The following is a 17678-nucleotide window of genomic DNA, read 5'->3' on the forward strand; positions in this document are numbered from 1 at the left end:
CAATCTGGAACTTGGTCCTGATTTGCAGTTTCCCTCCTTTGATAACATTAAATCATTAAACTGATATTTCATGAGTCTACTATGGGCCAGGCACTGGGGATAGAGAGTGAGCACCACAGAAAAGATTAAAAGATTCTTGTCCTTGCTGAGCTGGAATACAGGATCAAATTCAGGCACCCTAGTTCCTACTTTTCAGCGATCCTGTAGGGATGCTGGAACTCACAACTTCAAATTAACTATTAAAGGAGAGCCCTGGGACAGCCCTGGTGGTTCAGCGGTTTAGCGCCGCCTTCAGTCCAGGGTGTGATCCTGGAGACCCATGATCAAGTCCCATGTCGGGCCCCCTGCATGGAGCCTGCTTCTCCCTCTGCCTGTCTCTCTGCCTCTGTGTGTGTGTGTGTGTCTCATGAGTAAATGAATAAAAATCTTAAAAAAAAAAATAAAGGAGATCCCTTCTTGGGGTGCCTGGGTGGCTCAGTGGTTGAGTATCTGCCTTTGGCTAAGGTGGTGATCCTGGGGTCCTGGGATCGAGTTCCGCATTGGGCTTCCTGAGAGGAGCCTGCTTCTCCCTCTGCCTATGTCTCTGCCTCTCTCTCTGTGTGTGTCTCATGAATAAATAAATAAAATCTTAAAAAAAAAAGAGCCCTCCTTTACAAAACCATTAGGATTCAAGCTGAGGTTGACATTCTTTTTTTACTTTTACATTTTTACAGCTTTAATGAGTTAGAATAATTGACATTCAATAAATGCATGTATTTAAAAGTGTACAGTTTGGTAAGTTCTGACATATGTATATACCCATAAAACCATCACACAGCAAACATATCTGGGGCCCCTGGGTGGCTCAGTCAGCTAAGCATCCTCCTTCAGCTCAAGCCAAGATCCTGGGGTCCTGAGATTGAGCCCCACATGGACTCCCTGCTTAGCCGGGAGCCTGCTTCTCCCTCTCTCTCTCTGCCTCTGCTCCCTTCTCGTGCTCTCTCTCTCTCAAATAAGTAAATGAAATCTTTTTTTAATAAAAAGATAATGAACTTATCTATCACTCCCAAAGAATCCCCCCTTCTCTTTTTTTATCCTCTCAATCGTCCTTCTCTCCAAATCACTGAAATTTCTATGAGATATACAAACTAATTCATAGTAACTTTTGACCTAGAGGACTGAACACAACAACAACAACAACAACAACAACAAACAAGCTCTGGGCCTGATGAAAACTCAAGTGTTGGAAGGGGCAGTTGGTATTTTTTTTTTTTTTTTTTTTTAGATTTTGTTTATTTGACAGAGAGAACAAGTAGGGGGAGCAGCAGAAGCACACGCCCTGCTGAGCAGTGAGCCTACTGCAGGGCTTGATCCCAGGACCCTGACCTGAACCAAAGGCAGAGACTTAACCAACTATGCCACCTAGACACTCTGGCAGCTAAGACTTAGAATCAAATACTTGAGCTTGAGTTTAGCTTGGTCTTACCTGGGAGTAGGGAGTATAGCAACAGGGAAAGAACCTGAGTGTCAGGAGAGGGTACACATCTTCCCTATGGACAAAATCCACAAAGTAGTTGGTCATGGTCCAATTCAACAGGTATCTGAGGAGGTTGCTAGGCTGGTACCTTCATTCTTGTGGCTTGGGTAGGGTCTCATGGGAAGGATTATACTGAAGGTTTAAGCTATATGAGAGGGTTATTCATGTTATTTATTATTACTTTAATGCCAATTATAGGTTTAACTGTCTTGCTGCCACTGCTAGACCAAGAGCTCCTGAAAAGCTTTTTATCTCCTCAGCACCTAACAATCTCTGAACAGCATTCAAATGTTTGTTGAACAAATGACATAATGGCTTAGGTCCCAGCCAACTAACCTAAAATGCTGAGTTTTTCCAGTATGTAGTTTGGGTAAACTGCCCTAATTTTGGTGCTTGAATTGGTACCTGCATGTGAGTGATCAGCCTGGTTGAGAATGGCCTCTCTGGGGATGCCTGGGTGGCTCAGTGGTTGAACATCTGTCTTCAGTTCAGGTCGTGATCCTGCGACCCCGGGAATCGAGTCTAGTCTCGCATAAGGCTCCCGGCAGGAAGCCTGCTTTTCCCTCTGTGTCTGTCTTTCATGAATAAGTAAATATATATATTTTATTATTATCTTTTATTTATGATAGAGAGAGAGAGAGAGAGAGAGAGAGGCAGAGAGAGAAGCAGGCTCCATGCACCGGGATCCCGACGTGGGATTCGATCCTCGGTCTCCAGGATTGCGCCCCGGGCCAAAGGCAGGCGCCAAGCCGCTGCGCCACCGAGGGATCCCTATTTTAAAGAGAATGGGGTCTCTGGAAGGGCAAAGGAAGAAAAGTAGGCAATTCATAGACGGGCAGAAAGACGACTGTTTTGGGAAGAAAACCTCCCCTCTGTTCACCTTCAGCCCCACCAAAGGCGTGGGGTCTCCGGCGACGGTCTGAGTATTTGGGGTAGGGGGTGAGGGACCACAGGGAGACTTGGGGCTTAGGTCCACTTTAGATTCTAGCAGCCCAGGCTTTCCCCCAGGGAGAGGAGTCTCGTTCCAAGTAGGAACCTCTCCAGGCGGCCAGATCCCAGTCGGCCCGGCCTTCCTCGCAGCATGATCGCGCCGGGCGGGCAGAGCAGCGCAAGGGGCCGGAGCAACAGTGAGCAGGTTGAGTCCCCAGAACGTCCTCCCTTCCCACCCGTTCGCTCACGCACCCTTTCAAGGAGTTAAGCTCCGGGCGCGGGTCTCGGAGCCCCTCCCCTCCCCGCTTCCGACCCCGCCCCCGCCCCCGCCCCCGCCTCCGCGGTCCTGGCGGGCTCACCCGGAGGGGGCGGCCCCAGCCCCAGCGCCGGGCCGGGCGGAGCTCGCGTCCGGGCGGAGCTGCCGCTGCAGCGTCCAGCTGCCGGACCGACCGACCTCCAGCCTTGCAGCCCCCCCACCTCCCCGGCCCACCCTCCGAGCCTCCCGAGCCCCCTCCCCGCTCCCCGCAGCTGTGCTGGTAAGTCCCGCTCGTCGCACCAAACTTTTTTGCTGCGGAGTTTGAGTCCTGCCGCGGGACCCCAGGCAGCACTGTAGTTGGTTGGCCGGGAGGGGGGTGGGGGTGGGGGTGGGGGTGGGGGGCGAGGAATCGAGAGCAGCCGTCCTGACCGTCACCACTGCACAGCTTCTCCGAAGCGGGTCAGATCTCACCCGTTCCCCGAGTTGGTAGAACTCTTGACTTGAGCTGGTTAAACTCGTCGAGGAGGAGATGACGGTGTCTGCTCCAACTTCGCCACCCCTCCCCCATTTCTCTAAGATTGAGCAGTTCTCGCTACTTTCCCCCCGTATTTCAAGTGTCTCTGGCTCTCTAAAAGCTCACCCCCTCCCAGTCCCGGCGTGGCAGAGCCCTCCCTCGGGCGCTGCGGGCCCGCCTCCCCTTCCTCACCCCCGGGGACCCTCCGCTCTGGCACCCCAGCCGGAGCCGCGCAGGGGCTGGGTCGGGCGGAGGGAGGGGCCGAGGCCGGGGCCTGTCCGGAGCCGGGCGGGCGGGGCCGGGAGGGGAGGCGCAGGGGCCGGGCGGGGCGGAGCAGGCGGCCTTTGCGGCGGGCGCCGGGGTGGGGAGTTGCGCGCCGGTCCCTGGGCCTGGGCTCGGGCTCGGGCTCGGGCGCCGGCGATGTCTCAAGATGGCGGAGCTGGGCGAGTTAAAGGTACCGGCCCCCTCCCCCAGCCCCGTGTGGACTGCGCCCGCGGAACGCCGAGTCTGGGAGGCGACCGAGCCCGGGTGCCGAGGGCTCGGCGGGGGCGGGGGGCGCGGAGACGTGGCGGAGACCGGCTGCCCGAGCGGGAGCCGAGCGGCGGCGGGAGCGGACCGGGCTGCCACGGGCTCGGGGGCGGGGCCGCGGGGCAGATGCAGGGGTGGGGCCGAGGGGAATTGCCGCTGTCGGGGGCCGAGGCGCAGGGGGCGGGGACGCGGGGGTACGGGTCGGACTCGGTGGTCGGGGCGGGTGCCCGAGGAAGGCCGAGGTCCCAGCTGCCGCGGGGGCGCGGGGGGCGAGTCACCGAGGCCGCGAGACGCGACAGTAGGGGGCAGATGCGGGGCTGGGACGCGGGCAGAGGTGCGGAGGCGCCCGCGCGGTGCCGCCGAGGGGATGGCAGCTCTGGGGCTGCCGCGGGCTTCCGAGCCTCGGGAGCACCGCGGGCGGCGGAGATCCCGGGGGCGGGGCCGCGCGGGCTGCGGGTTCGAGGGCGGCGAGGAAGCCGCTGCCCTGGTGGATCGGTCTTTGGGCTTAGGTACAGGAGTGTGAGGCTGTGGGATGGAAAGGGGACGTTCTTGACAAAGCTAACGGAGAACTGAAAACCGGACAGAGGAAATGAGGGTGGGAGAAAGGTAGATGGGCCAGTTTTTCACCGCATTCCTCAAAAGGGGCCCGAAGCCAGGGAGGCTCCTGGGAGGGGGCGACTCGTGGACGGCTGGCAGAGCCCGCCCGTGACAGGGCTCCCGGGGAGTCACGGAGGGTGTCCTTTTGCGAGAGAGCGAGCGTGTGGTGCCCGCCTACTGCCACACAGGCTTGAGGGTACCCCTATCGGAGGACATCTCACAGAACCTTAAAAAAACCACTGGGTTCATCCCCCTGCCTCCTGGCTTTGTTCTGCCTTTTGAAATGGAGCCGTAGTCTTTGGCGGGCTAGTCCCTGGGTCCAGCTGCCCCAGGAGAACTTGCAGGTCTGCCCCCAGGCTGGGAAGGCGCCCCAGCCTTCTCATCTCCCCAGGGCCCCTGCTTACAGCTTAGCCCTCTCCTCTCCCACGGCTATGGGGGGGGGGGGGATTACTTATTTTCTCTATGTAGGAGAGAAACAGGATATTAGTTCCTGGCAGATGGAGTAAACAGGTAAACAAGAAAGTAACCCTGGACTGGGTGATTTACTATGAACCCCTTTGCCCCAAGTTTTGGTCGCTTATCTCCTAGAAGAATAGGACTGAGGGAAGGGTGTTGATGCTTACAAAGGATTTGGGGGGAAGTTACAAGCATTGAACCCTGACCTGAAAACCCTGGCCACAGACGCTTCAGAGGCTTGGGGAAAATAGCTGAGGTGGCTTGAAGTGTTGGGAGGGGTGTGCCATGGTGCACAATCCTCTGGCCACCTGCCCCCTTTCTTCCCTGTGGGGCTGTCTGGCCTGATTCCTCTTCTCCCCCTCCTTCTCCCTGTCTCCTACCCTCTTTCCAGGAGGCTGGGTTGGGTCTGAGAGTCTGAGAAAGGGCAGGAGAGGAGATAAGCTGCTTAAAGGAGCGTCTAGGCTCAAGGCAGGGTTGGAAGTAGGAGGCCACAGTGGACTCGGAGGTGTGCCTGTGGATGGCTTGCTGCCTGCACCCTGCCCCACCTGGCCAGCTTACAGGCATGGGGAGATAGGGTTACTCAGGCTCTGGGGGGGGGGCAGTGGTAAGGTTGACCTGAGGGCTGCTGAATGGGACTGAGATGTCCCTTTGGCCAGATTGGCTGTCCGGCTGTAATCACTGGCTGCAAAGCATATTTCTCTTGGGGAGGGGGGCGGGGGAGGCACTGCCTCTTTGGCAGTATTCTCAAATGTCTCTGTTCTCCGCAGCACATGGTGATGAGCTTCCGGGTGTCTGAGCTTCAGGTTCTGCTGGGCTTTGCTGGCCGGAACAAGAGTGGACGAAAGCACGAACTCCTGGCCAAGGCCCTGCACCTGCTCAAGTCCAGCTGTGCCCCCAGCGTCCAGATGAAGATCAAGGAGCTTTATCGCCGACGCTTTCCCCGGAAGACCCTGGGCCCCTCTGATCTCTCCCTCCTCTCTCTGCCCCCTGGCCCCCCTCCTGTCGGCTCCCCTGGCCCTCTTACTCCCATTCCCCCTGCCCTCTTGGCCCCTGGCACGCTGCTGGGCCCCAAGCGTGAGGTGGACATGCACCCTCCTCTGCCCCAGCCTGTGCACCCTGATGTTACCATGAAACCATTGCCCTTCTATGAAGTCTATGGGGAGCTCATCCGGCCCACCACCCTCGGTATGGCTCTGCCTCCTCCATCTTCCTGAATCTTACCTCTTGCCCAAGCCTTAGGCTTTAGTCCTGTGGGATCAGTGGCCTGGGATGGGGGCAGCGTCTGTGGCTGCCTGTCATGGGCTCAGGAGTAACTGCTCCTTTGTATCCTCAGCGTCCACTTCTAGCCAGCGGTTTGAAGAGGCACACTTTACGTTTGCCCTCACACCCCAGCAAGTGCAGCAGATTCTCACATCCAGGTACCTCTCTCCCCACCCTCCTACCTCTGACCTGGGGTGGTTATCCCGGGACTCTGCTCTCTGCCTTTCTTCTCGTCTGTCCTCGTCTCCTGCCTGTCCATCCTTCTGCACCTGTGTCATCTCTCATTCTCTTGTGCATCTCTTCTCTATCTCTGGGACATGTAACTGTTTCTCTGTCTATTCAGCCTGGCCCTCTGGGGGCCACATCCTGACATGTTTCCCTCTCCTCCCTGTCATAGAGAGGTTCTTCCAGGAGCTAAATGTGACTATACTATCCAGGTGCAGCTCAGGTGAGTTGATCCTCCCGCCTCCTTCCCTGCTGGGCTTCCACTGGGGGTGGGAATGAAATAAGGGTATGTCGGACACTGCTAGGAGATAGCCCTGCTGTGCTACGTCCACCCTGACCCTGGGACTCTTGTGGGTGCTGAGGGCTACAGATACAGAGATCTGTGACTGGCTGACTGAGGTTCCCTGCCTTTCTGTCAGCTTCAACTCAAGAGACTACCTCCCTCACCCTTTCATCTTTTCTTCTCTTACCAGATTCTGTCTCTGTGAGACCAGCTGCCCCCAGGAGGATTATTTTCCCCCCAACCTCTTTGTCAAGGTCAATGGGAAACTGTGCCCCCTGCCGGTAAATGCTCTTCCCTTCTTCTGGCAGTAACCCCTTCCCTCTTTCAGTTCTTAAATGTTAAATACAAACGTATTAATGAAGAGATGTGTGTAGCACAGTGCCTGGTACATAGTAGGTACTCAGCGTATTGAGTGATGGATACAATCTAGAGGATACTAAGATAGGGTTGATGCACAAGGGTTCTGTCAGAACCCAGAGGAAGCACATCAGTTCAACCCAAAGGTTCAGGGAAGATTTCTCTGAAGTGATGACCTCAGAGCTGAAAGTTAGAAGTAGTGGGGCAACCCTATTCTTCCTCCTCAGGAGCTCAGTGAGTGGGTTTCTATTTCCCTGGTCAATAAATAAGCTCTCCTTTCTCCCCAGGAATGAACCCCACACACAACCCTAGATAGTGCTTCAGTTTTGTGAGTCACTGAATGGGTCCCCATGTCCCTGGTCAGTGAGTGAGCTGGTCTTCCTTCCAGGAAGTGAGTAACCTGAGACAAGATGTCTTGACCAGCCCCTCCCTTCCCTAGGGTTACCTTCCTCCTACCAAGAATGGGGCTGAGCCCAAAAGGCCTAGCCGCCCCATCAACATCACACCTCTGGCTCGACTCTCAGCCACTGTTCCCAACACCATCGTGGTCAACTGGTCATCTGAGTTTGGACGGGTGAGCAGGGCTGGGGCAGGGAGCCTGGAGAAGCCTGCAGGGGGTGAGGGGCATCGTCCAGTGTCCTGGGTTGGGAAAACATCTTCCTCTTTATGGGTCTTTCTGCCTTAACCCGTTGTCTCTGATCCTCATGGGACAAAGGATTGGGGTGGTGGTGGTGGTGGTGGTGGTGGTGGCTGCGAGGAGCAGAGCAGAGGCTAACTGTCTCCCCCTACCTCCAAGTAGAACTATTCCTTGTCTGTGTACCTGGTGAGGCAGTTGACTGCAGGGACCCTTCTACAAAAACTGAGAGCAAAGGGTATCCGGAACCCAGACCACTCTCGGGCACTGAGTAAGTAACATCCTGCCCCTCTTTCCCGCTCTGATTTGGATCCAAGTCTTCCTGGTCCTCCAGCTTTTAAAACCAAACCCATTCCCCTCTTGTGACAAGTATCCCTCACGTCTCACCTGAACCCCAATCCTCCCCCTATCCCCTTACTAATCTTCATGGTTGAGAAGTTAGCGGACTCCCAGGCACTGAGTGATATCCTTGCATTCTCAGTTATACATCTGCTTTGCACCTCACAGACCCTGTCTCCAGCCCTGCTGGGATATGGCTTCTTTAGACTGGAAGAGTCTTAAAGATCATGTAATGTAACTCTCTTATGCCTCAGTTCCCTCTAAGTCATCTCTGCCAAAGTGTCACCCAGCTTTATTTAAGCATCTTCAGGGATGGAGAAATCTCTCCTTCACACCCAGTCTTCATGTGATATCCTACTGGCCTCAAAGACCACCCCCATATGACATCCCATTGGCCCCCAAAGGCACTCTGCCCAGCTGCTTCTCAGCCAGAGCCATCTGCTGCTGGCCTCACCACCTCCTAGGCTTCATCTCCAGCTCTGCTGACCCCATGGCTCTGGTCTCATTCTTGTTTCAGTCAAGGAGAAATTGACCGCTGACCCAGACAGTGAGGTGGCCACTACAAGTCTCCGGGTGTCACTCATGTGCCCGGTAGGTACAAGGGAGATGAGAAGGGGGAGGGAGGTTGGGTTTAACTCTGGACCCAGTTGAGGGTTCCTAGGGCTACCAGAGTGAGACTTCCGGGAATATAGGGACTCTGAGCAGAGAATTTGTCTCTTCTCAGCTAGGGAAGATGCGCCTGACAGTCCCTTGTCGTGCCCTCACCTGCGCCCACCTGCAGAGCTTCGATGCTGCCCTTTATCTACAAATGAATGAAAAGAAGCCAACATGGACATGTCCTGTGTGTGACAAGAAAGCTCCTTATGAATCTCTTATCATTGATGGGTAGGGTCGCTCTGCATTCTGCTTCCTTTTACCTAGGACATCCACTAGGAATCCCCATCTATGTATCAGGAGACCTTCTTTCCCTCCCCTCCCATGAACCCCAACGTTTTTTTTTTTTTTAAGATTTTATTTATTTATTCATGAGAGACAGAGAGAAAGGCAGAGACACAGGCAGAGAGAGAAGCAGGCCCCACACAGGGAGCCCAACATGGGACCCGATCCTGGGTCTCCAGGATCAGGCCCTGGGTGGAATGCAGCGCTAAACCGCTGAGCCACCTGGGCTGCCCTGAACCCCAACTCTTAACCTATCAGTCCTTTTATAATATACAGTTGACCCTTGAACATGGGTCCACTTATATACAGAGTTTTTTTTCAGTGCAGTATAGCAAATATAAATATATCTTCTTTATGATTTTCTTAATATTTTCTTTTGTCTAGCTTACTGTATTATAAGAATACAGTATGTAATACACATGACATATATTAATTGACTTGATATTATCAGTAAGGCTTCTGGTTAAAAAAAAAGTTTTGGGGGGAGTTAAAAGTTATTCACGGATTTTTTTTTTTTTTAAAGATTTATTTATTTATTTATTAGAGACACACAGAGAGAGAGAGAGGCAAAGGGAGAAGCAGGCCCCATGCAGGGAGCCCGACGTGGGACTCGATCCCAGGTCTCCAGGATCACGCCCTGGGCTGAAGGCGGCGCTAAACCGCTAAGCCACCCGGGCTGCCCGGAATTTTTTTTTTTTTAAGATTTTATTTATTCATGAGAAACAGAGAGAGGCAGAGACATAGAAAGAGGGAGAAACAGGCTCCCCACCGGGAGCCAGATATGGGACTTGATCCCTGGACCTGGGACCACACCTGGAGCTGAAGGCAGACACTCAACTTCTGAGCCTCCCAGGCGTCCCATGGATTTTTTTTTTTTTTTTTTTTTTTTAAGATGTAAAGACTTTCCTTAAAAAAAAAAATTTTTTTTTTCTTTCTTTCCTTTAGAGAGAGAGTGTGAATGGGCATGTGTATTTGGGGGGGGAAGGGGGGATGGGGCAGAGGGAGAAAGAATCCTAAGCAAGCTCCACACCTAGAGCAGATCCTGACATAGGGGCTCTCTCCTACGACCCTGAGATCATGACCTGAGCCGAAATCAAGAGTTGGATGCTCAACTGACTGCACAAGCTAGGTGCCCCTATCCATGGATTTTTGATTGCGTGTGGGATCAGTGCTCATACCCCCATGTTGTTCACGGTCAACTGTATATATTTCTAACAGTATGGATTTACTGCGTTAGGCATCGTGCTGCGCACTCTGCATGCCTCATCTCATGGAATCCTCATAATTAACATTGTGAGAGGAGTATGGTTATTACAGGTGAGGAAGCTGAGACTTAGATTATCTTGCTTAAAGTTCTGATTGTTAGTAAGTGGCAGAGTCAATGTATTGAACTGATACAATGTATCTCATAGAACCTGACCTCCCCACTGAGCCCAGCAGGAAAGTTCTTTTGAGGGTCTGGATGTACTGGTCTAGCTGGTCCTAACCCCCATCTAGAGCCTAAATTATGGTCCTCTCCTCATTCTCAGTGCCCTCTTTGAGACGGTTTATGGAGTTCTGCATCTCTGTCCCTTTTGTCTTGTCACAAGTACTATATGAAACGTGCTTAGAATGTATTTTTTGTAAAACTTAGCATTTAAAGTTAAAAGCCCTTTTATAAACCTTAGTTTACTCTTTTCCTTTAAAAAAAAAAAGATTTTATTTATTTATTCATGAGAGAGAGAGGCAGAGACACAGGTAGAGGGAGAAGCAGGCTCCATGTTGGGAGCCTGACACGGGACTCGATCCTAGGACTCCAGGATCATGCCCTGGGCCAAAGGCAGGCGCTAAACCGTGGAGCCACCCAGGAATCCCGTTTATTTATTTCCAACAACTCAAGAGAGTTGAATAGGGTGAATAATGTCTCTATTTTACAGATGAGGAAACAGGTTCAGGAAGGTGAGTCCCAGAACTCCCTGGCTACTGTTCCCAGCCATCTCCTAGCCCCATGAATTCTCATCTCTTCCCTTCCCCCAGCTTATTCATGGAGATACTTAATTCCTGTTCGGATTGTGATGAAATCCAGTTCATGGAAGATGGATCCTGGTGCCCCATGAAACCCAAGAAGGAGGCATCTGAGGTTTGCCCCCCGCCAGGGTATGGGCTGGATGGTGAGTGACCCCCTGTCCCCCATCTGAATTACATCTCTGATGGCCTCTTCTCTGAGACACAGTCCTCTTACCACCCACAGGCCTCCAGTACAGCCCAGTCCAAGAGGGCAATCCATCAGAGAATAAGAAGAAGGTTGAAGTTATTGACTTGACAATAGAGAGTTCATCAGATGAGGAGGACCTGCCCCCGACCAAAAAGCACTGTCCTGTCACTTCGGCTGCCATCCCGGCTCTACCTGGAAGCAAAGGGTAGGAGGAGATAGGCTGAGTCCACAGCAGAAGGGGCAGAAGAAGAAGTCGAATGCTTTCTGAGCCCCAGACAGACCCTGGGGCAGAGAGGGAACTCAGGAGGCTGAGCTGGGTGAGGGCATCTGTGGTTCGCTGGCTGCCCCAGCTCCTCCTCTCTCCTCACAGAGTCCTGACATCTGGTCACCAGCCATCTTCGGTGCTCCGGAGCCCTGCTATGGGCACTCTGGGTGGGGATTTCCTGTCCAGTCTCCCGCTACATGAGTACCCACCTGCTTTCCCACTGGGGGCCGATATCCAAGGTAGGACACCGATCACAAGGTGGGCTGTACCCTCCACATCTGCCCCCAAACCAGATCAGAACCCCTGCTCCTTTTCAAAGCCTTCTGGCTCTCTTGCAAGGGGCTTCTTTGTTTTTTGTTTTGTTTTGCTTTTGGCTGTGAAGGGGTCAGACAGGAGATTGATTCTGGTTTTTCTTTTCCTATCAGGTTTAGATTTATTCTCTTTCCTTCAGACCGAGAGTCAGGTAAGTGGTCCCTGCCCCCATGAAGGTGTCAGATCTCTGAAACGTCCTTTTTAGGCACTAAGGGGCCCCTCCCCACCTGTCATTGTCCCCTGAGACCTAAACCTGCTCTGTGAGGGAAGGCAGGGGCTGGAGGAGGAGGATGTGGGGTGGGAGGGTAGTTTATTTCCCTCCTAGGCCCTACTGGCGCTTCTTCAGATTCTCACCCATGTCTCTTGGATCCCCTATTACTCTTCTGTCTCCAGACTTTTTAGAATTCTGCCCGACTGCTCCCCCGCCCCCACGCACCCCTGTGCACTTGAGTGCCATGCCTGCCCCAGCCGGACATTCCATGCATTTCAGACGCCCACAAGGCCAAGAACCTAGCAAGCTGGAGGGGCTGTCTCAAGGCAGGGAGTCTGGGTAGGGTAGGGGTGGGGCAGGGAAGTAGGGGAAAGAGAGAGTCTTCTCCTGTTTCTCAGAGGATACCTGGGGATCCAGAGGGTTTGATTTATCCTGGGATATTTCTGAGATGAGTGATTGGGAGGCAGGTGAAGTCAGGGGAAAATCTGAAACTGTGCCCTTGCCTCCCCCCAGCACTATGGTCCCTCCGTCATCACCTCGCTAGATGAACAGGATGCCCTTGGCCACTTTTTCCAGTACCGAGGGACGCCCTCCCACTTCCTGGGCCCACTCACCCCCACATTGGGGAGCTCTCACCGCAGCGGCACTCCAGCACCCCCTTCTGGCCGCGTCAGTAGCATCGTGGCCCCTGGGGGGCCCTTGAGGGAGGGGCCTGGAGGAGCCTTGTCCGCGGGTCCCTCTTTAACTGGCTGCCGGTCAGATATCATTTCCCTGGACTAAGTCCCCCGGATGATGGAAACTTCACTGCCACCCAACACTGAGCACGTTCGCTGTGGGTCCGGACTCCTGGCCACTCTGACCTCCCAGGGGGCTTTGGCCAAAGGTCAGAAAGACCTTCATGGATACCTGTTTTTGGCCTTCCCTCAGCCTGACAAGGCCAGCACCCAAAGGGTTAATATTTAACCTCTTTTTAAGGACATTTGGGTTCTATTTTTGGAAATGTTCTTTAGATGGCTGGCACATTCCTCTGGGTACCTTAACCTAGGCAGTGGGAGGCACACAGGATGGGGTGTGAGGTGGGGGAAGGGCCGAATCTGCTAGAGCCTCGTGGAGCAAGGGCGTCTCTCTTGTCCCCTAGATGCCTTCTTTTCCCCAAACCTATGGTTCTGTTCCTTCCCCACAGCCATTGTCTCTTCGTGTCCATTCCGTTCTCTTTGGCCAAACAGACAAGTGGAGAAGCTGAGGCAGGCAGACACACGGACAGAGAACTCTATTTTGGGTTGCAGATTTTTTTTTTTTGTACATAAACGAGAAAAACCAAAATACTCCAAAGATGATTTCCCCTGCTCCTTACTTCCCAGTATGACTGAGGAGGAGATAAGGCCTTAGCCCTGATCCCCAGGGGGTTTGGGAGCAGGGCCTGGCCAATTACCCAGGTCTTTCTCTATTTATATATTTAAGTTCACAATGTTTCATATGCTGACCAGCTTGGGGCATGAGCTTGGAGAGGCCCACAGCCTCGTGGTTCGGTCTGGCTCATTCTGCACCTTTCCTGGGAGGTGGGAGGACCCTCATGCCCTCCCTATTCTCCTTTTTCAGGTTCCTCCAGGGCCTAGGACTTATGTTGTAATTTTACTTTTTATTCTCAAAGTTGTAGCAAAGTTATTACCCATAATAAAGGTTGTGAATGTCTGGGAGTGTCTTGGAGGTGGGCTGAGGAGGGGATTATGTACTTCGTTTTCCAGAGCCCTGGGTTGGGGGCAGGGGCCCCATGTTCTGTTCTTCCTTGCAGGCCCTGGGTCCATTTGCACATGGTAGGGGTGTCCCACTGGGGGTTTCCAGGAGCATTTGTCCCCCCCCCCCCCCATCTCCCTCCCAGACCATTCAACCCAATGCTGCAGAACCCTCAAGTCTTTTGCCCTTACCTGCCCAGATGCTGCAGCCAGAGCCGGAGGGCAAACTTGGTCCCAGTGCTGACCCTCTCTTTGCCTTCAGCTGTGGTTGGGGTTGTCCGCAGCAGCGTAGACATAGGCAAGGCCAGAGGTCGAGTTCCTCCATCTTCCTCTAGTTCCACTGCACTGCATAGTAACAGCTCCTGTCTGGATTGTGCCTTGTGGCCTAGCCCTCTTCATGGAACCCTCCCAACCACAGCAGAAGGGTGGGTGGATGTTCACCTCATTTCGCAGAAAGGAACAGGTTCAAGGAAGGTTAAATGATTTGCCCCTCTGGGAGAGTGGGACTCAAGCCCAGTTAGAACTAGCCAGTTGGAGCAGGAACCCTTGGAGTTGGATGGACAGTGTCTTTGATCTCATGTGCCCCTTTCATCATCAGCTGGCCAACACACTCCCACAACACAAAATCCGCCACACACACCCCCACAGCCCCTACCCCAAGGAGGAGTTAGAAATTGAACTTCTCAATGAGTATGTGTTGGTGTGCTGGAGGGTCAGGCAAAAGCTCTTACAGGACAGAGGGTGGTAGCTCCTGCGGCAGATGCCTGGGTGTCTCTGTGCCATCCTCTGTGGCAGCCACTGCAGCTGCTACATCTGGTCCCAGCCACATAAAGGCACTCACCTCACTTGGGTTTGGTTGGATCCGGGCCTGGGGAGACATGTAGACCCCTTAGCCATGGCCTCCCTATGAGGCCTGTTCTTGATCACAGCCTACGCATAGGTGGAATGGACATAGACTTGGGGCAGGGGCAAGGGGAGAGGCTATTGGATTTCTTGGTTATCTCTGATGCTACCCCCCCCCCCCCCCCACCTTAGTCACAGAACCCTTCTGCTTGGGTCTCAGCCGGCATTTCCTTCCTACACTGCCAGCCCTACCTGCAGCTGCTGTTGTGACTCCTGGGAGACCACGAGTAGATAGAGAATGATGTGATGGTATTTGGGGAGACCCCAGCTGAGCCTAGGAGGGTAGGCAGACTAAGAGAGAATACAGCAAAAATGAGAACTTCCTCTCTCTTTTTGAGACTTTGTAAAGACAGCTAAAGAAGTGGAGGGTAGAGATGGTGTGGGAGGGACACAGGTGGGGATTGTGGGCTTGGGGACGCCAAACCACCCACCCACACTCAGTCGTTTCCCCAGTGGCCAAGGCGTGTCTGGCTGGTCTATAGGCTTTGGTGGATTCCAGGTTGTTGAGGGCTCTTGGTCAAATAAAGGAAGGGACCTTTTACAGGTTCCTGTCTCACCTCCCATAACCCCAAAGGGACCCAAGAGAATTGGCCCTGGGGCAGCTGTAGTCCACTCTCCTCCCAAAGCTCTCGGAGACCTCCGTCCAACAGCTGTGAGAGAGAGAGAGGGCAGGTGGGAGAGGCTGATGCCTGACCCCTCCAGGTCCTTTGTTGCTCCTCTCAGTCCATACAGAGGCCTCTGCTTTCAGGGCAGGGGGAAGGTGGGGTTAGCAGATGGGTTACCTCTTCATCAAGTTCCACGTGACCACCTGCAACAACAGTGGGAGCGATGGTTAACTGGCGGTGTTCCTGGCCAGGAACCCCCGGGCACTGTTGGCGCTGCCCCTCCTCCGGTGGGCATAGAGGTCATGGAGGTCACCGGCACTCCTTGTGAAGAGGGGACCTACTGCATTTCTGGGCTTGCCTCTCTGCCCTCCTGAGACTGGGAATAGCACTGCTGGGTGAGGAGCCTCTTCCTTGGACTTGGGGATCTCGTTCTCAGGGCACTCACCTGGGGGTACCCAGAGGTTGGGAGAAACGCTGAGGGTGCTCGTCCTTCGGGTTAACAGGACAGTCTGGTCGCTGGACTGCAGAATGACGGCCACACCCAGGTCCACACCTCGATTCGTGGGCAGCTCGGCCGCCCGAGCCCCGAACTGCTGCTCCAGCGCCGCGAAAGGGCAGAACGGGGACCGCTGGCGGGGGTGGCCGTCTGAGTTAATACGGGCAGCACCGCGCGACGCGGGAGGAGGAGGTCGAGTCTGGGCGGCCCTTGCCCGCCCCCCGGCCTCTCGCGCCAGCTCCCGCCGACCTGCCCCGGGGCCCCGCTTCCCGACCTGCAGCGGAAGCCTGGTGGAAGCGCCCGGGAGTGGCCCGTCCGAAAGGACGAGTCGTCCTCGCTTCAAGCCGCAGTGCGTGCTCCACGGCCCAAGCCCTGGCCCGGCGCCCAGAAGGCGACACACACTGTGCGCGAAGCCGGGCGACTCCGCGCGCCCGGACAGGAGCAGCAGCACTCGCGTGGCGGCCATTGCGCAGCTCCGCCGCCCGCCCGGCGCCCCCTGCTGGCCGAGCGGCGCCGCCCCCCGGAGCGCTGGGCGGGGTCGGGGAAGCCGGGCGTTCGGTGCGCCCCGGGAGCCCGCAGAGCCGCGCGGGTCAGCCGTGGGGCCGTGCTAGTAAATGACAAAAAAAGCCTCTGGGTCCTCATCAGCCCCTTTTCTTCCCCTCTCCTCGGTTTAGGAGAGGGAAGCAGACTGGATGATTCTCAACTCCTATGTCACCTCCCACCAGCCCGGGGCTGAACCACTCTGCACACCTACCTGCTGTAGGAGGCATCACCTCGAATTCATCACATCTCCTTGCCAGACACCCGGGAAACCTTTTTGACCCCTTCTTTCTCACACAAATGGCAACCCAGTGCCCTAGATTCTACCTCCTTGAACTTTCTCAAATCCATGTCTTGCTCTTTAGCCTCCATGGTTCCTAGCCTTCCTCATATTCCGCCTGAGACAATATTGCCAGTCTCAAATAGTCCTTCTCTTACCAGTTCATTCTCTAGGGTACTTCCAGAGTGATCTTTCTCAAACACAAGGCTCATCATCTTGCTTCCCACTGCTCCGGAGAGAATAGGCTACTAAGCACGGTATAGCAAGGACCCCTCCAGCCCTTGCTCGTGCTCTCTCCAGCTTCAATGCTGGCAGGACTTAGGCCCTGTTTTCTAGTCACATCCTATATGCAGTTCTTCCTGGAACCAGGCTCTGCTTCATTCTGGGATCCCTTTCTGCTTCCACCTGACAAATCCTCATCTTTTAAAAGACAGATTGTCACTTTCTCTCCCTTTCCTGCCTCTCTGTATATAATACTTTTCTACAGAGCCCCCCAGTACTTCCTTGTACTTATCTCCTCCCACTAGGTTATATGAGCAAGGCTTATTCATCTTTGTATCCCTAAAGCCTAGCCCAGTCCAGGGCACATAATAGGTGCTTAGTAAAGAATGGTGAGTGGCTTGAAGGCAGAGACGGTATCTTTTTTTATCTTGTATTATATCCAGTATAATGGCTAGTAATTAGTTGGCATTTAATTGGTGAATTGGATTGGTTCATTAATCTTGACGAATTACAGAGAATGGACATTGCTAAGAGGAAACTGAAGAGATTAATTTTATGTTTTTTTTAAAGATTTTATTTATTTCTTCATGAGAGACAGAGAGAGAGAGGCAGAGATATAGGCAGAGGAGGCTCCCTGTGGGGAGCCTGATGCAGCACTTGAACCCAGGGGCCCTAGGATCATGACCTGAGCCAAAGGCAGATAGTCAACCACTGAGCCACCCAGGTGTCCCAAAATTGAAGAGATTTTAACAGCACCTACCTGTTTTAAGTGAGTGGAAGCTGCTGGGACAAATTACATCAACTATATTAATCATCTATCCATGGTACGGAGAGAGAAAACTTAGAATTGCAGCTTTTAAGAAACCATGGAGAAGAGGAAGGCAATGACTTCTTGAGGGCTTTACCATATGCCAGGCATTGTGCTAAGTGTCTTACATGTACAGTTCCAGATGTGCTAGGAAGCCTGGAGTTGGCAAATGTGGCTTCTATCCATAGATTCTAGTGTGAATGCTGGGGCCAGTCCACCTGCTAGCCCTGAAAATTGCTTTTATTCCCCTCTGTGTGGTTGTCTTTCCCTACACA

General features: G+C 53.8%; 2 protein-coding genes and 1 long non-coding RNA gene across 13 annotated transcripts; 1 reads left to right on the plus strand and 2 right to left on the minus strand.

Moving 5' to 3' along the window:
- Positions 1 to 674: 674 nt before the first annotated feature.
- On the minus strand, positions 675 to 3471 carry LOC140601025 (uncharacterized). The gene is made up of 2 exons (XR_012004085.1): positions 3132 to 3471; positions 675 to 2287 (listed from the first exon to the last, which is right to left on the minus strand). It is a non-coding gene; the product is annotated as an uncharacterized lncRNA (long non-coding RNA).
- Positions 2835 to 13508, plus strand: PIAS3 (protein inhibitor of activated STAT 3). Of its 5 annotated transcripts, none has more exons than XM_072769423.1 (14): positions 2835 to 2982; positions 5565 to 5982; positions 6131 to 6215; positions 6455 to 6505; positions 6756 to 6846; positions 7362 to 7496; positions 7722 to 7827; positions 8413 to 8486; positions 8620 to 8780; positions 10851 to 10984; positions 11065 to 11233; positions 11399 to 11532; positions 11719 to 11756; positions 12330 to 13508. In XM_072769423.1, the coding sequence occupies exons 2-14, from the start codon at positions 5568 to 5570 to the stop codon at positions 12594 to 12596; spliced, it is 1860 nt and encodes a 619-aa protein (XP_072625524.1). In that variant the 5' UTR covers positions 2835 to 2982; positions 5565 to 5567; the 3' UTR covers positions 12597 to 13508. The 5 variants fall into 5 exon arrangements, with proteins under 5 accessions (XP_072625524.1, XP_072625528.1, XP_072625523.1 ...); XM_072769427.1 differs by having other exon boundaries at positions 13000 to 13508; XM_072769422.1 differs by lacking the exon at positions 2835 to 2982 and adding an exon at positions 3554 to 3670.
- On the minus strand, positions 10509 to 16058 carry NUDT17 (nudix hydrolase 17). Of its 7 annotated transcripts, XM_072769463.1 has the most exons (8): positions 15828 to 16051; positions 15503 to 15686; positions 15235 to 15260; positions 15010 to 15102; positions 14645 to 14743; positions 14281 to 14417; positions 13742 to 13894; positions 10509 to 11220 (listed from the first exon to the last, which is right to left on the minus strand). In XM_072769463.1, exons 1-8 carry the CDS (start codon positions 16017 to 16019, stop codon positions 11217 to 11219), a joined length of 888 nt encoding a protein of 295 aa, XP_072625564.1. In that variant the 5' UTR covers positions 16020 to 16051; the 3' UTR covers positions 10509 to 11216. The 7 variants fall into 7 exon arrangements, 3 of the variants coding, with proteins under 3 accessions (XP_072625564.1, XP_072625561.1, XP_072625562.1); XR_012004075.1 differs by having other exon boundaries at positions 13742 to 13889; positions 14391 to 14417; positions 15503 to 16058; XR_012004074.1 differs by having other exon boundaries at positions 14391 to 14417; positions 15503 to 16057.
- Between the last annotated feature and the right edge of the window lie 1620 nt (positions 16059 to 17678).

The sequence above is a fragment of the Canis lupus genome, chromosome 12 (assembly GCF_048164855.1).
Source record: "Canis lupus baileyi chromosome 12, mCanLup2.hap1, whole genome shotgun sequence".
NCBI classification, from domain to species: Eukaryota; Metazoa; Chordata; class Mammalia; order Carnivora; family Canidae; genus Canis; species Canis lupus.